Below are 22,545 nucleotides of genomic sequence, written 5' to 3'. Positions count from 1 at the left end.
AGTCTTTCCCAGCATCAGGGTCTTTTCCAAGGAGTTTTCTCTTCGCATTAGGTGGCCAAAATATTTGAGCTTCAGCTTCAGTATCTGTCCTTCCAATGAGCAGTCAGGGTTGATTTCCTTTAGGATGGACTGATTTGACCTCCTTGCAGTCCAGGGGACCCATAAGAGTCTTCTTCAGCACCACAGTTCGAAAGGATCATTCTTCGGCGCTCAGCCTAAAATCCTGTATTTAAAACAGGGCTTTCTGCTTCCGTTTGAAATGCAGGATCACAACGACTCCCTTTTTCACGTGCTCCCTTTCCCCCTCCTTCTCCCCATATCTGAGTCTTCCGTTGTCTTTCCTGGATCTCGCTCCTCTCCTTGCCGCTTTTCCTCTTTTCACGGAGGGAACTCGAGGGGAACATAACGGGGCAATTTGATAGCTCATTATCTGCGATCTATTTCAAAACGGAACAAAGGGTATTTCGTGCAGGAGCTGGCCTGGAGGTTGGTTCACTGTGTCATGTAAAGAGCCCGCAAACTTCCATGAAGTAGCAATCTCAGTCTCAGGATAAAAGCTCCGTGTGAAGAAGCCCCAAGTTGCTCAGAGCACCAGAGGTGGCCTTACTCTCATGACAATCCGGTGAGGTAGGTTAGGCTGAGAGCTACCGGAATGGAATGGCCCAAGGTTTCTGGCTGAGTGGGGATTTGAACCTGGGCTTCCCAAGTCCGATACACTTAACCCACCTGGGCTCTATATTTGTTCAGATGCTGGCTGGGGCATGGTGGGAGTTGTAGGACTTTTTTCTGTCTGAACATGCATAGGATTGCACCCTTAATCAGTGCAGTTACAAAACCATCTTAAGTATTTCTAGGACACCATCTCCAAAAGCAGAAACTGTAGGGCAAGACACCACATATAAATTAGCAATAGCTCATCACGACTTCTTCAACATTTAAGTTCTGGAGTTCTTCTTTTCTTCCATTCTTCTTGCATTCCAGCTAGCGAACAAGTCCTAATGGTTAAACAGCTTCATTTTAACAACAACAACCCCTCCTCAAAGATTACAGTGGGCTTCAGCAGACAAGGTGTTCTGCGATGTTGGGGCCACAACTGAAAAGGCCCTGCTCCATCTGTAATATAAATTGCTTCTGAGGGAGCCCTGTAAGAATAAAACCTGATCTTAATGACGTACTTATAGCCAGGCTTGTAAATAGCCACTCACAGGGAATATGGGAAGCTGACTTATAACAGGTCAAACTATTTGTCCCTCTAGCCCAGTGGCGAGGGGGTGGGGGTGGCAAGGGCAAAAGGGGCAGGGCCAAAATAAAAACAATATCACCGTGTTTAGCTTAAAGCTCTTATTGACAGTAACTAAGCATTTTGAGAGGCATTTCAATCTTTTAGAAAGGGAAAAAAAAACAAATGGTTGGCAGTCAGGGGAAAGGGGGGGGCAGTGTCCGGGAAAGGGGGCGAGGTCATCTGGGGAACCTTGGAGGGCTGGATTTGGCCCCAAGAGGGCTGGATTTGGCCCACAGGCCTCATGGTGGCCACTCCTTCAGCCTAATATTGTGTACTCTGACTGGCAGTGGGTCTCTGACAGAGGTCTTTCCTATCATCTGCTAGGAGATCCTTCCAACTGGAGATGCCACGAATTGAACCTGGGACCTTCTCCAAGGGAAGTATGTGCTCTGACACTGAGCTGTAATCACAGAATCATAGAATAGTAGGGTTGGAAGGGTCCTATAGGAATGTCAAGTCCAACCCCCTGCTCAATGCAGGAATCCAAGTCAAAGCATCCCTGACAGATGGCTGTCCAGCCTCATCTTGAATGCCTCCAGTGTGGGAGAGCCCACCACCTCCCCAGGTAATGGGTTCCATTGTTGTATTGCTCTAACAGTCAGGAAGTTTTTCCTGATGCTCAGCCAGAATCTGGCTTCCTATAACTTGAGCCCATTATTCTGTGTCCTGCATCCTGGGAGGATCGAGAAGAGATCCTGGCCTTCCTCTCTGTGACAGCCTTTCACGTACTTGAAGGGTGCTATCATATCTCCCCTCAGTCTTCTCTTCTCAAGGCTAAACATGCCCAGTTCTTTCTGTCCCTCTTCACAGGGCTTTGTTTCCAGTCCCCTGATCATCTTTGTTGCCCTCTGCTGAACCCTCTCCAGCTTGTCTGCATCCTTCTTGAAGTGTGGTGCCCAGATGAGGCCTAACCAGTGCTGAGCAGAGGGGAACTAGTACTTCACAGGATTTGGAAGCTATACTTCTATTGATGCAGCCCAAAATAGCATTGGCCTTTTTTGCAGCCACATCACATTGTTGGCTCATATTTAGCTTGTGATCTACAACAATTCCAAAATCCTTCTCTCTTGTATTTTTGAGCCAAGTATTCCCCATGTTGTAACTGTGCATTTGGTTTCTTTTTCCTAGGTGCAGAACTTGGCATTTATCCCTATTAAATTTCATTCTGTTTTCTTCCCAGCACTCCAGCCTATCAAGATCACTTTGAATTGTGTTTCTGTCTTCCAGGGTATTAGCTGTCCTGCCCAATTTTGTGTCATCTGCAAATTAGATAAGCATTCCCTGCAGCTCCTCATCCAAGTCATTAATAAAAATGTTGACGAGCACTGGGCCCAGGACTGAGCCCTGCAGTACCCCGCTTATTAACTCTCCCCTGATTGACAAGATCCCATTGATAAGCACTCTTTGAGTCCGATTCTGTAGCCAACTGTGGATCCACCTGAGAGCTGTTTCATCTAGCCCACTTTGAGCTATTTGCTCATCAGGATATCATGGGGCACTTTGTCGAAAGCTTTGCTGGAGTCGAGGTATATTATGTCCACAGGATTCCCACAGTCCACAAGGGAGGTGACCTGATCACAAAATGAGATCGGATTAGTCTGGCAGCATTTGTTCTTGACAAATCCTTGTTGGGTTCGAGTAATCACTGCATTGTTTTCAAGGTGCTTACAGATGGATTGCTTTATCATCTGCTCCAGAATTTTCCCAGGGATTGATGTCAGACTGACTGGTCTGTAGGTCCCAGGTTCCTCCTTTTTGCCCTTTTGGAAGATAGGGACAACATTAGCTCTCTTTCATTCATCTGGCACTTCACGTGTCCTCCATGATTTCTCAAAGAGAATAGACAGTGGTTCTGAGAGTTCTTCTGCCAGTTCCTTTATTACTCTAGGATGCAATTCATCTGGCCCTGGAGATTTGAGCTCATTCAAGGTAATTAGGTGTTCCTTGACCATATGCCTATCGATCTCAAGCTGCAATCCTGCCCCTTCAGCCTGTGGGTAGCCTATGCGAGGGGGCTCATTGAACCTCTTTTGGGAGCCAAAGTAGGAATTGAGCACTTCTGCCTTTTCCTTGTCATCTGTTATCATTTTACCATCCTTATTTAATAGTTGAACCACCATTTCTTTCCTCTGTCTTTTACTATGCATGTATCTGAAGAAAGCCTTCTTGTTGCTTTTAGCATCCCTTGCTAACCTCAGCTCGTTCTCAGCTTTAGCCTTCCTGACGCCATCCCTGCAATTCTGTGCTACCTGCCTGCACTCTTCCTTTGTAGCTTGGCCTTCTTTCCACTTCCTGTATGTGTCCTTTTTTGTTTTCAAGTCATCTCTAAGCTTTCTGTGAAGCCACATTGGCTTCTTCTCTTGTCTTCCGCCTTTTTTTCTTGTTGGAATTGTTTGTAATTGTGCCTTGAGAATTTCCTTTTTTAGAAACTCCCAGCCATCTTGGACTCCTTTTCCCATTAGAGTTGTTTGCCATGGGACCTTACTGATCATTGTTCTGAGTTTATTAAAATTGACTTTCCTAAAATCCAGGGTACACGTTTGGCTACACTCGGCTCTTGCTTCCTTTAGAACCAAGAACTCAAGTATAACATGGTCACTTTCCCCCAGAGTTCCCGTAACTGCTACTTTATCCACTAAGTTATCTCTGTTGTTTAGGATCAAGTCAAGGATAGCCGATCCTCTAGTTCCTTCCTCTACTTTCTGTAGGAGGAAGTTATCCGCCACACAAGTCAGGAATTTCCTGGAGGGGCCATGTTTTGCAGAATTTGTCCCCCAACAAATATCGGGGAAATTGAAGTCCCCCATTACTACTACATCATGCTTCCTTGAAACATGGGCTATTTGCTTTTCATCCTCGTCTTCTCCTTGATTGGGTGGCTGGTAGTAGACTCCGACCACCATGTTCCTTTTATTCTTTGCTCCATTTATTTTAACCCAGATGCTCTCGATGGGGCTACCAAGCTCATCCTCCTGTTTTTCTGTGTAGATATATGTATTTTTAACATATAGTGCAACTCCACCTCCCTTTCTGTTCCTCCTGTTCCTTTTGAACAAGTTATATCCTTCAATTGCTGTCATGCGAGTCATCCCACCAAGTTTCAGTTACACCTATCAAGTCATTATTTTGCTCGTTTATTAAGAGTTCAAGTTCATTCTGTTTGTTTCCCATACTCTGGGCATTAGTGTATAGACATTGAAGACCATGTGCTCTATAGTCTGGCTTTCTTCCTACTCCTTCCCCTTACTCTTTATTCACCATGTCTCCTTGCTCACAGACGCAAGTCCCCTTCAGAAGCTATTCCCCCACACACTTAAAGAACGCTTAGTGAGAGCAGGGTTTCCTCAGTGTTCCTGCTGGGTCCACCATCAACCTCTGCACATTGAGCGGGAAGGTCTGAAGGCAGAATCTTTGCACGGTCCACATTTATTTATTTATTGCATTTCTACCCTGCCCTTTTTCCTCTTGCAAGGAACCCAAGGCGGCTTACATTCTCCTCCTCCATTTTATCCTCACAACATCAGCCCTGTGAGGTAGGTTGGGCTGAGAGTCTGTGACTGGCCCAAAGTCACCCAGTGAGTTTCCATGGCCAAGTGGGGACTACAACCCGGTTCTCCCAGCTCTCCATCCAACACCCTCACCACTACACCACACTTAGAATCCTCCTGTGATCAGAAACCCCAATTATGCAGCTGTTTGGGGCAGAGACTTTTGAGGGGGGGGGGGCGCATCCAGTGCCATGTCAAGGAAGTAGAGCTAGCCCTGCGTGGGAAATAAGTGGGCCACCCCCACCATGGCGGCCATTCTTTGAACGGACAAGCCCCTCCCCTCCATGGCAGCCATTTTGTGAGAGCTCCCACAACTTTCTATCAAAATTCCAAATGTGCCCATTGAACCAAAAAGGTTGGGGTCCCCTGTTTCAGGCCATCATGATGCTACCAGTAGCAAAAAGCATATCTGTGGAAGTCAGGTTACTAACTTTGGGAGACATATCAAAGTAGCTTGATTGAGATGTGTAGTATTTCATCCCCAGCAGTTTGGAGAAACGTTTCCTGAACTGTTGCTGTGTAGGTCATCATCATTTTACACCGATTAAGAGAATTCACGTGTATTCTGTAGTAACCATGTTCAAAGTCCTGTTATTAGTCTGCCTTTGTCTTTTGGCATAACACCAAATATGCTCTCGCACCCTAAGGCATAATGGGCAAAGTAACCTGAAGTAAAAAAAGAAAATTAAAACATTGGCTCTCCCACTGGTTCTCCCAACTTCTAAATACAGTTTTGAAGATATATATATTTTTGACACCTCTTCAGAGGAAGAAAACCATTTTTTTTTCCAGAGGAGAATTAAAGAAAGTTGGCTAATTAGCTGTAGTTTAACTGCTTTAATTACTTTTAACGTGAAGCCCATGAATATTTAGATGGAGCAGATGACATATTAAAAACGGTAGTATTCACGCTCCAAGTTTAATGAATTTACATGTCGTTTTCCTTTGGCAGACAGTCGAGAAGTTTCACACATGTAGTGTTTTTTTAAACCAGTTTTCTGACCTGAGTATGGAAACGTGAACTCTCTATGAGCAACTCATAAGGAGTGTGTGTGTGTGTGTGTGTGTGAATGTGTGTGTTTTCCCTACATGGAAATAATATGTGTGTAAGAAAACAACATTGCTTGTGAAGTAGTCCTAAAGTGGAGGAAATACAAAAAAATTCTAGTAAACAACGCTTTTTAATAGGTTCTTGCTATGTGCCAATGGCAAGCAAGGAGCGGCCAGGAGCTTATATTTTGTAAACTGGTGAAGACCTTCCTTTTCCTGCACCCCACCCAAGCCCTGCTTAGGCTGATGGCTGATATCTGGGCGGGTGATTAAGAATCATAGAATCATAGAATAGTAGGGTTGGAAGGGGCCTACAAGGCCATCGAGTCCAACTCCCTGCTCGGTGCAGGAATCCGAGTCAAAGCATCCGTGACAGATGGCTGTCCAGCCTCATCTTGAATGCCTCCAGGGTGGGAGAGCCCACCACCTCCCTAGGTAATGGGTTCCATTGCCATATTGCTCTGACAGTCAGGAAGTTTTTCCTGGTGTTCAGCTGGAATCTGGCTTCCTGTGAGTTGAGCCCATTCTTCCGTGCCCTGTACTCTGGGATGATCGAGAAGAGATCCTGGCCTTCCTCTCTGTGACAACCTTTCAAGTACTTGAAGAGCACATCGTATCTCCCCTCAGTCTTCTCTTCTGAAGGCTAAACGTGCCCAGTTCTTTCAATCTCTCCTCACAGGGCTTTGTTTCCAGTCCCCTGATCATCTTCGTTGCCCTCCTCTGAACCCTCTCCAGTTTGTCTGCATCCTTCTTAAAGTGCGGTGCCCAGAACTGGACACAGTAGTCCAGATGAGGCCTAACCAGTGCTGAGTAGAGGGGAACTAGTGCTTCACATGATTTGGAAGCTATGCTTCTATTAATGCAGCCCAAAATAGCATTGGCTTTTTTTGCAGCCACATCACGTTGTTGGCTCATTTTCAGGTTGTGATCTACAACAATTCCAAGATCCTTCTCGCTTGTAGTGTTGTTGAGCCATATATCCCCCATCTTGTAACTGTGCATTTGGTTTCTTTTTTGTAGGTGCAGAAGTCGGCATTTATCCCCATTAAATTTCATTCTGTTGTTTTCAGCCCAGCACTCCAGCGTATCAAGATAACTTTGAATTTTGTTTCTGTCTTCCAAGGTATTAGCTCTCCCACCCAATTTTGTGTCATCTGCACATTTGACAAGCATTCCCTGCACCTCCTCATCCAAGCCATTAATAAAAATGTTGAGTATACCTTCTTTGTGTATTTATTTTAAATGGAAGAGCTGCTTTTGTGGGATGGCATAAGAACATAAGAAGAACCCCGCTGGATCAGACTAAAGGGGGATCTAGTCAAGTATCTTGTTTCCCAGAGTGGCCGTCTAGATGCCTCTGGGAACAACAAGCAAGACATAACAATAGTATCCTCCCATACATGTTCCTCAGCAACTGGCATTCCAAGGCAAACTGCCTCTGATGCTGGAGGTAATATATACCCATTATGACTAGTAGCCATTGATAGTCTTAGGGCGCAATCCTGTGCATGTTTAGACAGAGAAAAGGCCTACAACTCCCAGCATGCCCCTTTTCTCTGTCTAAACATGCATAGGATAACCCTTATCCTCCATGAATTTGTCTAATCCCCTTTTAAAGCCATCCAAATTGGTGGCCATCACTACATCTTGTGGTAGCACATATAGTCAAGCAAGTAAAAAAAGACTTGTTTTTGTACATGGTTAGAAATTCCTTTAATATAAATGATTCATGAATACCATTAAATAAATACATGAATGAGTATGAGAGAGGGAAAAAAACCGCTCTTTAGCTGCTTTCTCCACTCCATTCATAATTCTATACAGCTCTATCAAGTCCCCCATTACTTGCTGTTTCCCCCTAAGTTAAAAAGACCCAGATGTTGTAATGTTTCCTCTTAGGGGAATTGCCCCAGTCTGTGATCATTTTGGTTACCCTCTTCTGCACCTTTTCCAACTCTGCAATATCCTTTTTGAGATGTGATAACCATCGTCACAGTCATCATTTCTGTCCTTCTCAGTTTATTTGTACATTACTTTTCCACAGTAAACTACCAAAAGCAGTTCAGGACAGCATCAGAACTGGATAACAAGACACACAGCAAAACAGGACATCAGAATTTCTAAACAATTCCTTAGGGACTCATTTTTTTAAAAAATTGTATCAGCAGAGTTCAGATAAATATACGATCAGCATATCTGCAGCCCAGGGTGGGCGACTTGTGGCCTTCCAGATGATGTTGGACCACAACTACCACCTTTTCTGGACATTGGCCATGCTGGTGGGAGTTGCCCACCCCTAGGCCAATTTTAAAAAAACTCATATGATTTCAAAAACATCTCATACCAATAGATACAGTAATATGCTAAGCTCAAACAATCCCCTAATGACTATTATAGTGGAGCCTAACAATACAATTCAAAAAAAGAATGGAGGGATTTTAGTTTAGGTTTAGGTACTGCCCTACATCTATTGTTTTAAGCAGATTTAGTAAGCAACGGTGTAGCTTGCCCCAAACAAAGTTCACCCTCGGTAGCAGCCCCCAAACAAACCAGGTTAAACTACACTAACTGTCTTTGGATGTAATGCCAAACTACGGTTTTGCCAATCTCAGTGTGTAACCTTTTCAGCCCTGAGGGCTGCGTGTGATGCTAGATCAAGTGCTACATGCATACGCACACACCGGTGACCTGCCCGAGGATCTCTGGGCAGGAGCGGAGATCCTCTCTCCCAGTGATACTGATACAGTAGATTCTTTCCTGATTGCTAGCTTCATTGGGAAAAGTTTGCTTTGTATGAGGAATCTAGGAGAGGGAGTAGAGAGTACAGGTGGCAGGGAATTCAGCAGCTGTGTGTATGTTTGGGGGGGGGTTGGGGCAACCCTGGGGCAGGCTGCAGGAGAGGCCTTGGGGGGCTGCAGGTTGTTTACCCCTGAGCTAAACTATATTTAGGGTTACCTGAATGAACCTCGGCCGCTCTCCTCGTCCTCCTGGCGTGGCTCTTAGAAGATCAGAAGTGTTTGCTTCGGTTTTTATCATTACATTTGAGTTCAGACAAACAGGAGTTAGTCTTAACTATGGTTTACTGAAACAAGACAACTTCAAACCATGGTTTGTGAAGTTGGCTTGTTTCAAGAAAACATAGTTAAGATTAATCACAGTTTAAGATTGGATGTAGCACTAAACTGCATTTAATGAACTCACCTGGCCAAGACTTCACACTTTCTCTTTGAATCGAGGAGATTTTATGAATTAATTCCTACTTTTAAGGATATATATCTGCTATCCCATCTCGGTTTTGCAATGGTGATGATGATTTTTTTCTTTTTTTTATCATGGCTGTTTTTAACATTTTGTAAGCTGTTTTGAGTGTTCTTTTTACAATTGAAGGGTGGGACATAAATGGTTTGGTGGCAAAGCTTGATCCTGAGATGTACAGAGCTAGTACTTAATAGCTTAGGATGGGGTGAAGCAGAATTCCGTACTCTGAATTGACTTTTTTTGCTAGCTGGTAGGACTGGCCCTCCAACGTTTGTTAGATCAAAAGAGTTACCCTCGTTTTAAACTGTGAGGCACATAATAAACAGCACAAACAGCCTTTACAAATGTACTGAAGATAACTGGGTGTTTTTCTTCCTAGACCTCAGTTGGCTCGCTCAAGTTCGGGTGAATCAGCCAGCCGTTCTGAGGCGCGCAGCACAAATACAAACACAACGGGCTGTGAAAAAGAATTGGCAGGTAAGCTCTCTTTCCTTGAGTATTCTTCTCTCATACTTCTAAAACAGCCATTCTTTCTCCATGGGTTTTATTGAATTTCATTCGAGATGTCTGTACATTTAAAAGATGGGGCTTGCCCATATTGTCACCAAAAATGAATTATTAAAAGACAGCGACACTGGGCTAGTAAAAGATTATTTCTTTATCCAAACAAGTTTCTGAGTGGGTGGAGGCAGGCAACACCTCAAGACGGGTAAAACCACAAATTAATTAAAGTTAGCTTTATTCATGAGTGGAAAGGAGTGTGCATTATCCAAACTGGCACATTTATTCTGCTTCTCAGACAGTACTCTCTTCAGAAGCAATAATCTTACTTCCCCCCCATTATTTTTAAAGTCGTTAACATATAACAGGAGCCCCTGTCAATTTTGACTTGCCTTTATATCACTCCTTGTATTTGCAGGTGGCATTTTGTTTTACTGCTTGCTTCTTGCAATTTAACTTGCAGGATATTATTTTACATATTGTGCGGTTTTAGGCCATAATCAAACACACAGAATGAAGCATGCATCAGCCTAGTGGACTCGAGCACTCTTAATTCTGACAGACTGGTTTGTGATCTTTGTGGCTAGTCCTCATGATGACTTGCGTTGCTGATGTTATTCTTCAAGAGCCAGTGTGGTTTAATGATTAGAGTGTCAGACTAGGGATGGGGACACCCAGGTTCAAATTCCCACTCAGCGAATGCTCACTGTGTGACCTTGGGCCAGTCACATACTCTTGGTGTACCCTACTTTGCAAGGTTGTTGTTAGGATAAAAGTGAGGGAAGAAGAGCCATCTATTCTGCTTTGAGCTCCTTGAAGGAAGGACAGGATAAAATAGAACAATAAATACAATTTCTATAGTTCTTTTAATTTCATTTCATTAATTTCATTTGTTACATTGCCAAAGCTCTCTGGGCAGTTTACAAGGATTAAAACCCTAAAAATATGATATAATAACATAATATAAAACCAGTACATACAAAAATATAACAATCTTAAGCAATCAACAATAACTACAATCCCAGCAGCCCTTAAAAACCTTATCATAAGCCTGGGAGTCAAATGCTTGGGAGTAGAGGAAGATCATAATAACTTGGTGCTGAAAATATGACAATGTTGGTGCCAGGCTGAGCTTCACTAGGGAGAGAGTTCCAAAATTGTGATGCCACCACTGAGAAGGCCCTCTCCCTTGTTCCCATCCTCCAAGCCGTAGAGAAGGCAGTTGGTGGAGGGCAACAGTGCCAATAGGGACCAGAAAAAACAGTTGTAAGGCTGGAAACCAACATCAATAAAGAAACAGCTGCACCCATTCCCAACACGTTCGACACTTGGTCTTTATCAAGGGGAAAACTGTTGAAGATTCTTTTGGAGGATTCCCTTTCCCTTGCTTGAAAAGTCTTTAACCAATTTAATTTGGTTACAATCAGCTGATACCCTACATATGCCTTGAAAGGTAGAATACTTTTCAGTCTTCTTTGGAAGAAGGAAGATGATGATCATAAGTACATGGGTAGGTTCATATCAGGAGAGGTGCTCCATAAGGCATTGCAGTCCCAAGCCGTGTACGGTTAAAACCAGCTCCTTGAATTGGCCTCAAAAATGTACAGGCAGCCTGTGCAAGCAGGCCAGAATCTGTGTTCTGTGTTCAGACCTTCTGGTCCCTGCTGTCGATCTGGCCCTGCATTTTGCACAAGCTGTCTTCAAAGACAGCCTCACACAGAGCGCAGTGCAGTAATTTAACTTGGAGGTTACCAGAGCATCAACAACTTCACGGTTGACATTGTCATTGTCGTATTTGTAGGTGTAAATAAACCGCTTTGTGAGTGTAGTGTGCCATGAAAGTGGGGTTAGAAGTTCTTTGAAATTATTTTAGAATGGGGAAAACGTTACATAAAAGCGGGGAAACCACCAATGATTGGTGACTGGGGGAAAGCAGGTGGTCATTTGGAGAACCCTGGGGAGCCAGAGTTGGCCCCGGGCCTGAGGTACTGCACCCCTGATGTAGATAAACTCTTATAGCTCAGGCTGTGCTGCAAAAATAACTTCTCAATCAAATAAAAGCAAAAAAATGCCCCCTCCGCCAATTCACACCAGTTCTTGGAACTGTTTTTACTACATCTGTCTTCACAACTTGTTTTGCAAGTGAGGAGGCCAGAATCCTTTTCCTAGCAGCTGATCCTTCTCTTCTTCTTCTTCGGTTTATTTTAACTGGAATAGCGACTGCAAGTAAAAATGCAATTTATCCCTTTTCTGCATTAAAACAAACATACAGAAGCACTTCAAAGCAAAACCTTTTAGAGAGTGTTATGAATCATTAATAAACAGTAGGGTGGAGGAAATACATTAAAACCAGTAAACCTTTTCAGCTCTTTCCATTAGGATAAAAATGTTTGGGTAAGTTCTTAGCAGGAATGTAGCTATTTTAAGGATAACAATTTGCAGATTAAAATTTGAGACACGCACTAAGCTGGCTTGTATGTAACACTAAACCGTGGTTCCCCTCTCCTGGAATCCCAGAATAGTAGGGTTGGAAGGGGCCTATAAGACCATCGAGTCCAACCCCCTGTTCAGTCCAGGAATCCCAGTCAGAGCATCCCTGACAGATGGCTGTCCAGCCTCATCTTGCATGCCCCCAGTGTGGGAGAGCCCACCACCTCCCTAGGTAATGGGTTCCACTGTCATTTTGCTCTAACAGTCAGGAAGTTTCCCCTGATGTTCATCCACAATCTGGCTTCCTGTAACTTGAGCCCATTATTCCGTGTCCTGCACTCTGGGATGATCAAGAAGATTTCCTGGTCTTCTTCTCTGTGACAGCCTTTCAAATACTTGAAGAGCGCTATCATATCTCCCCTCAGTCTTGTCTTCTCAAGGCTAAACGTGCTCAGTTCTTTCAGTCTCTCCTCATAGGTCTTTGTTTCGAGTCCCCTGATCATCTTCATTGCCCTCCTCTGAACCCTCTCCAGTTTGCATCCTTCTTAAAGTGTGGTGCCTAGAGCTGGACAAAGTACTCCAGATGAGGCCTAACCAGTGCTGAGTAGAGGGGAACTAGTACTTCCCGGGATTTGGAAGCTATACTTCTATTAGTGCAGCCCAAAGTAGCATTTGCCTTTTTTGCAGCCACATTGCATTGTTGGCTCATCTTCAGCTTGTGATCTACAACAGTTCCAAGATCCTTCTCACTTGTAGTATTGTTGAGCCAAGTATTCCCCATCTTGTAACATTGCATTTAGTTTCTTTTTCGTAGGTGCAGAAGTTGGCATTTATCCCTATTAAATGTCATTCTGTTTTCTGCCTAGCGCTCCAGCCTATCAAGATAACTTTGAATTGTGTTTCTGTCTTCCAAGATATTAGCTATCCTGCCCAATTTTGTGTCATCTGCAGATTTGATAAACATTCCCTACACCTCCGCATCCAAGTCATTAATAAAAATGTTGACGAGCACTGGGCCCAGGACTGAGCCTTGCGGTACCCTGCTCATTACCTCTCCCCAGTTTGAGAAGATCCCATTGATAAGCGCTATTTGAGTCCGATTCTGTAGCCAACTGTGGATCCACCTGAGAGTTGTTTCATCTAGCCCACTTTGAGCTAGTTTGCTGATCAGGATATCATGGGGAACTTTGTCGAAAGCTTTGCTGAAGTTGAGGTATATTATGTCCACAGCATTCCCACAGTCCACAAGGGAGGTGACCTGATCAAAAAATGAGATCAGATTAATCTGGCAGGATTTTTTCTTGACAAATCTTTGTTGGCTTCAAGTAATCACTGCATTGTTTTCAAGGTGCTTACAGATGGATTGCTTTATAATCTGCTCCAGAATTTTCCCAGGGATTGATGTCAGACTGACTGGTCTGTAGGTCCCAGGTTCCTCCTTTTTGCCCTTTTGGAAGATAGGGACAACATTAGCCCTCCTACAATCATCTGGCACTTCACTTGTCCTCCATGATTTCTCAAAGAGAATAGACAGTGGTTCTGAGAGTTTTTCTGCCAGTTCCTTTATTACTCTACGATGTAGTTCATCTGGCCCTGGAGATTTGAACTCATTCAAAGTAATTAGGTGTTCCTTGACCATATGCCTATCGATCTCAAGCTGCAATCCTGCCCCTTCAGCCTGTACTTCGCCTTTGCCAGGGGGTTCATAGACCTCTTTTGGGAGAAGACTGAGCCAAAGTAGGAATTGAGCACTTCTGCCTTTTCCTTGTCATCTGTTATCATTTTGCCATCCTTATTTAATAGCTGAACCACCATTTCTTTCCTCTGTCTTTTACTACACATGTATCTGAAAAAAGCCTTTTTGTTTCTTTTAGTATCCCTTGCTAACTAAGCTCATTCTCAGCTTTAGCCTTCCTGACGCCATCCCTGCAATTCTGTGCTACCTGCCTGTACTCTTCCTTGGTAGCTTAGCCTTTCTTCCGCTTCCTGCATGTGTGCTTTTTTGTTTTCAGGTCATCTCTAAGCTTTTTGTGAAGCCAAATTGTCTTCTTCTGTTGTCTTCCACCTTTTTTTCTTGTTGGAATTGTTTGTAATTGTGCTTTTAGAATTTCCTTTTCTAAAACTCCTACCCATCTTGGACTCCTTTTCCCGTTAGAGTCGCTTGCCATGGGACCTTACTGATCATTGTTCTGAGTTTATTGAAATTGGCTTTCCCAAAATCCAGGGTACGCGTTTGGCTACACTCGACTTTCGCTTCCTACATGCTTCCTCTCCTCTTCCTCTGGGATGGCCATGAGGAGGAGTTCAGAAGGTTTCATGTCCGTTTGAGATTAACTGTGTTTTCCGAACCTGGACAAACTAGGGTTAATTTTAACTATGGTGAGTAGATAGAAGCCAACTCCAAACGTGGTTTGCAAAGCTGGTTTGTTTCCACTAACAATAGTCAACAATAACCATAGTTTAGAATTCAGATGGCTAAACTGGGGATAATCTAAAGCAAAGGGAAGCTTCCAATCTCCTGGCACGGTTAGTGAGAGGAGTAGAGTGGGGAGAGCAAAAGATGAAGCTCACTGAGGTTCAAACTGTGGTTTAGCATAACGCCTGAGCTGGCTCATTATTAGGGTGAAAAACCTAGGAGTTTCAAACTTAATCATGGCCCTTCTGATTGGAGTAAGAATAGTTTAGGCCCAGTCCTGGAAATTCTCTTCTATTCCAGCTGTTATGAAGTGACTTCTTTAAGGTTTTGGAGATTCTGAGGTGGATGTTATGGCAGGACGTGTTTGCATGGAGCAGTAAGCCAGGGTGAATTAATTGCATGGTCATGCATGTAGTCTGTTCACTCCTGCTTTTCTTCTCCCGCTAAACAAAGCAGGAATGGTTTGTTTAGCATGGCCTCCAGACCAGGGACCCTGGCTTGTTGCACATCCCTTACAAGCCAGGAATCCTGAGGCATGAACAAAACATGCTAAACAACCATTCCTGGTTGTCTGTAAAACAAAAAACAAAAAGCACAGCTTGTTTATGTTGTTCACTGGTTTAGATTTGTGCTTTTTAATGGCTAATGAACTTTGGATAGTAACGTTTTTTAGCGTTGTGTTAAATATTGTAAGGCGTCTTTAAAAAATGTTTTTTAAGTGCAATGGACTCAATCCAGGGTACATTACAAACTTCTGTCTCTCATATATTTCAGTGGGAAAGTATTAAGTGTGTGAGTAACCAACCCTTCCATTGTTATCAATGGGACTTTAAAATGTTTAGCTTTGTGTTGGTCATACCCATGTGGTTTTAAAAGTTATTTCATTTACCCACAGTATACCTTAAAGTAATATGCCAGTGCAAAAATCGAAGGTATCAAATAATGCCCACTCAAACATATATTCCACAGTTGTTTAAGTTAATTGTTTAAGGGCCCAATCCTATGCATGGCTGGGGAATACCAGGAGTTGAAGGACTTCTAAATGTGCATATAGCATTGCGCCCTGAGTTCAGAATTTAAAATGTACCTTGTGTAAAGTCAGAAGCAGGAGCTTCCAGTCTCTGATTCTGGCATGCAAAAGAAGGAGAAGGGAAGAGGGAATATGCGAGTCTGATGTTCACTGTAGCTCATTCACTAGTGCCACTGAACACATCTGAACTAGGCCTTTCCATCCCAGATTTTCACCAGCTGCACAGCTAAATGGTGAGGGGTTTTTCTAAGAACCTGTTGTTGTTGTTGATAAAGGCAGCGTGGCTTCTGAGAGCCGTCTCCTGCATTGACCTCACCACCCTTTCAGGCGATGACACCCCTTCCAACGTCTGCAGGTTGTGTTACAAAGCCAAGCATCCCATCAGAGAGGATCTGTTGCAAGCTATGAACGTGCATGATAAAGGTACCGCAAGTTGTACTTGATAGTAATGAAAGCTTGGCTCTACTAACATAATGCAAATCCGACCAAAGTATGAGCTGTTTGTGGATCTTCTTTCTCAACTTGACTTCTGCTGTCCGATTGCTTTCTGCTGATGCTTTGGGGTGATCTAGATTTGTTAACTTCAAATTGTATCAAAAGTGGCTGTGAGATCAAAGAGAAGCAACTGGGTCACACTCCCCATGACTCTCCCCCAACAAAGGTCATCCATCAGGGCGACCAAGGCCGATTCAGGCCTGACTGCAGGCTTAAGTTGGTCCAGATACTCCGTATCTTCGAAGAACCTCTGCAACTGTGCTGCCACTATGCTCTGGAGCATGATGCGCCCTACAGGAGTAAAAATATTAATATACATGAAATAATTGAGAATTCTCTGCCTTCTATTGTTAGGGAGAGGCCTTACTTTTCCTAATGGTAAGACTGGCCTTAAGAGTCTGTTAAGAACTAGAGTTAGTGGACCATATTCTGGACAAGACCTACAGAAGGGGTCCCCAACCTTTTTGGGCCACTGGGCACATTTGGAACTTTGAGAGAGTGTTGAGGGCGCTCTCACAAAATGGTTGTCAGGGGGGTCACAAAATGACCACCATGGTGGGCATGGCTGGTCCCAAAACAGCCATTTCCCAGGATGCAATTTGGTGAGGTTTAAAGAAAAGTAACACAGACCCAGCCAATACACACACCAAAACAAACAAGAGAGAAGTTTGCCCTTAAAGGCAGCCTAAAAAGTCATTTAAATAAAACAACAACAAAGCTAATACACACACACACACACACACACACACGGAAAAGACAAAACACAGACACACAGCACAGGCAAAACACTTCCACTCGCCCCCCCCCCCCCAGCTTTTTTCTTGTTTCTTTTCTGGGGGACTTGGCACACTTCAAAATGAAGCAGCAGGCAGCAGCCACTTGCCCTATTTATTTTCTAAGAATCATAGAATAGTAGGGTTGGAAGGGGCCTACAAGGCCATCAAGTCCAACCCGTTGCTCAGTGCAGGAATCCAAGTAAGATGTGGCTAGAGTGCTGGACTGGGAGCTGGGAGATCCAGGTTCTAGTCCCCACTTGGCCATGGAAGCTCACTGGGTGACTTTGGGCCCATCACAGACTCTCAGCCCAACCCACCTCACAGGGTTGTTGTTGTGAGGATAAAATGGAGGAGCAGGAGGATTATGTACGCCGCCTTGAGTTCCTTGGAGGAAAAAAGGCAGGATAAAAATGTAATAAATAAATAAATAAATAAATAAATGTGCCCTTTGTTTTGCAGCATGCCTGTCTCCCAGATATTATTATTAATATATATTTTTAAAAAAAATAAAAGTCAGGAGGGACAGGGAGTCTGGCGGGCACCAGTGGAGGTATTTCCGGGCACATTGGTGCCCATGGACACCACGTTGGGCACTCCAGACCCACAGGAAGATGGCAGTACCCATGACACTCGACTGTAATTTCTTCACAGGTATTACTACTGCGGCTGTTTGTGTCTATCCAGCTAGAGTAGCTGATGCGGTTAAGGCACTCAGGGCTGCTGGCTGTGACATCCCAGTAGCCTCAGGTAAGCTTTTTATCTGTATTTCAAAAGGGGAGTCTAAACCACTGTTGTTAACGGTAACATTCCCCCCATCCTGTGCTTTCTGTTGACAACAATTCTGGAGGCTGTGGATTAGGCCTTGTGTAGCCTTCATTTTTTTAAAAAAACCGAACACATTCAGCCCCCTGAGAATCTGTGATCAGAATAAACGAAACCAAATTAACCATACTTGCTTATTTTAAATACTTCTGTTTCTGTTCAGGGCCTAACACATGACACAGGAGGATCGGTTTTTCCTTCAGAGCTGCCACAGGGGTGGCTAATTTGGTTGTGGAAGCAGTCTGAGGGGGAGGATGCATTTAACTCTTTTTCCACACCTCACCTGTTCACCCAGTCTGAATTGATGCTATGTGTAAAGGTGCCATTAGTCTCGTGAGGGATAGGGGAGAAGGTGGGTGCATGTATCCCTCACCCACCAGTGGAGCTAATAGCAGCTCTTGCAGGAGGGGGGTTCAGTCAAGGAAATGGTGCTGTAGGGAAAGAGTTAACCCTCAACTGCTTCCCTGGTCAAATTAACACCCCCTCCCTTACCCCACTGCTGTGCCGTAAACTTCCCAACACACAGTCATAGATTTGTGTCACATGCAGTTTGGCCCCCAGGTGTGTCCTAACTGTGTAGGTAAGGTGAGGGGGAACCGGTGGCCTTCCAGAGGTTATTGATGGGCTACAGCTCCCATCATCCCTGACCTTTGGCCAGGCCATCTGGGGCCGATGGGAGTTGGAGTCCAACAATATCTGGAGGACCCCCCCCCCAAAGTTATAGAGTCTAACTACGGTGGGATAATGGGATCACACCTGCTTTACATCTACGCGTTGGGTGTATGTTCAAATGGAGGCTCATGGTATATAGGCCTGATTTCTGGAACCGTTACCTCTTAGAATTGAGTGTCACTGGGAGTGGGACCTACACCTGAGTAAGCATGGGATCCGAACAGCACACTGCTCCTCCTTGACCGTGCTCCTGTATCCTCTCAATTTTTTCTCTTTATGCTGGTGGTGTTGCGTTCGTATAAGGCAAGGGTGGGCAACTTGTGGCCCTCCAGCTGTTTTGATGTACAACTCCCCTGATCCCTCATCATTGGCTTTGCCTGATTGGAATTGTATGATAAACATCTGGAGGGCCACAAGTTGCCCAGGCCTGGTATAAAGGAATATGTATCACTGATGCAGTGCTGGCATAAGTTAATTTAAGTCATCTTGAGTGCATGTTGCTGAAAGGTGGGGTAGACATTTCTGTAATATAATGTTAGGAGTTATTAAGAAAAACCCATTATTGGTTTAAGAGAAGATGTGAGCCACTTACAAATTCACTCATGCGCCCAAAAGGATGGAAATGGCAAGTGAAGGTGCCGTGTGAGCTGTGAACACCATGGGTTGGATCCAGATTTACTCATACTTCAAGTAGACCCATTGCAATCACTTGGACTTAAATTAGTCCTGGCTGACTTAAGTCCCATTGATTTCAAAAGGTCTACTTGAAGTATAACTAAATCTGGATCCAAATCCATGCACGTCGGGTAGTCTCGCATAGTGTGCTTGTTTACGACTTAGGCCCCATGTGCCCACACTTTCCCTCCAGTTGAGGAAGAACAAGGAATGGAAGAATGGCAGGCCCTGAGGTGGACTGTCCTTGACTGTGGTGACCCAAGTTTGGTGATCAGGTAAGATGAGTGCTGCCCCACTGCTGTATCTCTGTTTGCATCGGTACTGGCTGGTCAGTGTGCTTCAGATGTTCTAATAACTTGCAAGTTACGCATTTTATGGATTTTTGTTTCCTTCTTCTTAGTGGCAACTGGGTTCCCAGCAGGACAGACGGCTCTGAAAACCCGCTTAGAGGAGATCCGGCTAGCTGTGGAAGCTGGGGCCAGAGAGATCGACATTGTCATTAACAGAACTTTAGTTCTGACTGGCCAATGGGAAGGTGAGCATTGGTTGTGATGGGCCAATGGGAAGGTGAGCATTAGTTCTGACAGGCCAATGGGAAGGTGAACATTAGTTTTGACGGACCAGTGGGAAGGTGAGCATTAGTTTGATGGGCCAATGGGAAGGTGAGCATTAGCTTTGACGGGCCAATGGGAAGGTGAGCATTAATCAAGTCCTAAAAGAAGTGGTCAGTCAAATGTCATAATGCCCATCATTGTCATTTAACTGTTTTGTATTTCAAGTTGTATGTCTGAGTACAGCTGAACACACTGAAACAATCGGTAGTGTTTCAGAAGCAAACGATTGGCTAAGATTTTCAGAAACAATTACAAGATTTGTGGGTTGAGCTGATATAAAACACACCTGGGCAGGGCTGGTCAAAGACATTTTGCTGCCTGAGGTAAAGGACAAGATTCACTCTTCCCCCATTCCATCTACAGAAGCCAAACAGACTGACAATTGAATCTTATTTCAACACTGACAAGTGGACAGCATCCTCCATTGTATCTCAGGGCAGTTTAGGGGGTCCTCCAATACCTTGCCCCTCCGCCTCCCAACACTGCCTCACTCTGCCTAATGGTAATGCTGGCCTTCCGCCTAGGCAATTGCCCAGGTCTCTTTTTCTCCCCACACAGCCCCAGACATGATGTCTACAGGTCATTCTCTTAACCAGAATATCACTTATAGCAGAGAAAATAGTTTCTCAGACTGACAAAGAAATAACTGTCTGGTGATGCGACTACTGCCACCTTACTGCAGAGGATAGGGGGGAGTGTGAGCCTGGAGCGTTTGTGAATAGGGGACCACGCTGGAGATGTGGGGATTAATACAGGCCCACTGACCTATGGGCCCTCACGTGAGCAAAAACGTTACAGTTTTGAGAATCTTAACTGAGCCCTAAATTTAACAAGTCTCCTGGGCACCATAGGTGACCAGAAATTCCACACAAGCGAGTGCATAGAACTCTGTGCAGGCGAACAAACAGGCTGGTGGAGGTTGGACTGCTACATCCCTCCATCGCTGGACCGCTTGGTTTCCTCACTGGCTGCAGAGGATGGCAAGTTTCTTCTTCTGTGACCAACATGGAAACGCAGGGGGAGGCGTTTACCAGCCAGCTTGGAAGATGTCACATTTTTTATTAGCCTGCTAAGAAGCTACTGTCCTGCATTTCCATGCTGCTTCTCCTCTGTGGCTGCTATGGAAGCCTCTTAGCAGACTAGTAGTTTTTTGCTGGCTAGTAATTTGGAGCAGCTTATATCCATGAGTTGGCAATCGTATCTGGCCCGTTCAAAATTAACTAATGATTCTTCATGACTTGATATAATCTTTTTCTGTTTTTGCACACGTTTGGCTGCCTGAAAAAGATTTTTTTTTAAAAGCTTGTTACCCAAATTCGTTAATGGCTGCCAAAAATCATGAGAATATTATCTCCAGATTTTATTTTTTTAACAAAGCTTTCCGCAAAGGAATATTGTGAAAAATAATCCCCCCCATCGACCCCGTACCCCAACACACTTTTGTCTAACTTAATGTGAAATGGAGAGGGGAAATGAAACTACACGGGTGCCAATGCTCTAATTATTTCCAAACAGAATTGTTAAGGAGAACTCAAGGGGTTGTCGGTTTAGATGGTGTATCTTGTTAAAAAAATAAGTGTGTTTCGTTCTTGACAACAAAATCTGTGTGTTTTCTAATTGGTTTTCGCAGAATCTCAGGGCACACTTGGTACCGTTTAGACTGCTGTTGCTGGTTGTCTCCCTGGAATACTATTAATTAGTAAGCTTTTTAATACAGTAGGAGATGGCTTTTCTCTGTAATTGGTTTCTCTTAATGTACCTTGAATGGTTTGCCTTTAAGTGCTGACAGTGCTCCAATAACTAAGTTCCATGTTTGGAAAAAAGTAAAAAAAAAGAGTATACAATTAACATCCTTGCATTAGAAAGCAACTTTTCTTTAGCTGGAGAATAGAGCGCTGATAGTTTCCACTGAGCCCTGACGTCGACGTTGCCTTTGGTTGGTGCCCCTTAGCCAATGTCCTCTGGAACTTGTATGGCTGGTTCAGACATGAGATTAGCTGCCTGCTAACCATGGTTAGCCTCATGAATAGAGAGGTTCTTCGCAGGGTTCAAACGAAAATGAAGCTTCATACTGAGAGACGCGGCTCTGAGGTTGTGAAAGGACAAAAGGAACTGGCACTTTGAACTGACAATCTGTGTCTCTATATGTAAGATATAGGTGTAGCAGGGGTGTTGAACCTCTTTCAGCCTGAGGGCTGCATACAAGCTCTCAGGGGCAGCATTCCAGTGGTGGGTAGGGCCAAAGGGAAAAGGGGTGGGGCCAAAAGATACCAGCACGTTATACCTTAAAGCTCTTAGTGCCAATCACTAAGCCTTAGGAGAGGCATTTCAACCTTTTAGAATAGGGTACATATAAAAGCCAAGAAACCATCAGTCGGCAGTTAGGGGGACGGGAAAGGGGCCTAGCTATCTGGAGAACCCCCAAGGGCCAGATTTGGCTTGTGGGCCTGAGGCTCAACACCCCTGATCAAGGTCGGCCCAAGACCTTTCACTGCCTGAGGCAAAGGACAAGATGGCACCACTTCCCATTCCATGTACAAAAGCTGACTGGAATGGCACTTCTTTGATATGGGCAATGGGACAGCATCTTCCACCACACCTGAAGGCAGCAGGGTAGCCTAGGAGAAGCAAGGCAGGCTGCGTGACCACAGCTCTCTCCTCCAAGACCTTGCTGCCGCCTCCCAGCATCTGCCGCCTGAGGCGACTGCCTCACTCTGCCTAATGGTAGGGCTGGCCCTGCCCTGCCCTTGATCTATAGATCAGGCCTCTCTTCCATGATGGGGCTCAAGATGGTATAAATAAGGGCCATGTTTGCAAACCATGCATCCATGTGTACATTCAGCATCTTGGGCTTTATTCATCATCCTCTGTCTGTTTGATTTGTATGCCGCTTGCCCATACGGTTGTGCTAGGAGTGGCTCACAACCACATATCAAATGACGAGCGATAGGTATAACAATTTCAAGCAACGTAACA

At 44.4% G+C, this 22,545-nt stretch overlaps 1 protein-coding gene across 1 annotated transcript in view; it reads left to right on the top strand.

The window, feature by feature from the left end:
* The window catches only part of DERA (deoxyribose-phosphate aldolase), a 69,313-nt gene that overhangs the window by 1,719 nt on the left and 45,049 nt on the right, over positions 1 to 22,545 (top strand). Inside the window, exons 2-5 of the mRNA XM_084809238.1 lie at positions 9,518 to 9,615; positions 15,791 to 15,938; positions 17,438 to 17,533; positions 19,356 to 19,490. Coding sequence (XP_084665364.1) covers positions 9,518 to 9,615; positions 15,791 to 15,938; positions 17,438 to 17,533; positions 19,356 to 19,490 — 477 coding nt within the window. The remainder of the gene's footprint in view (positions 1 to 9,517; positions 9,616 to 15,790; positions 15,939 to 17,437; positions 17,534 to 19,355; positions 19,491 to 22,545) is intronic.

This window comes from Heloderma suspectum, chromosome 7, assembly GCF_057233095.1.
Source record: "Heloderma suspectum isolate Gila_16-S chromosome 7, 16-S_ref, whole genome shotgun sequence".
NCBI classification, from domain to species: Eukaryota; Metazoa; Chordata; class Lepidosauria; order Squamata; family Helodermatidae; genus Heloderma; species Heloderma suspectum.
Note: the sequence above shows the minus strand (reverse complement) of the source record. Positions and strands in the feature narration are given on the sequence as shown.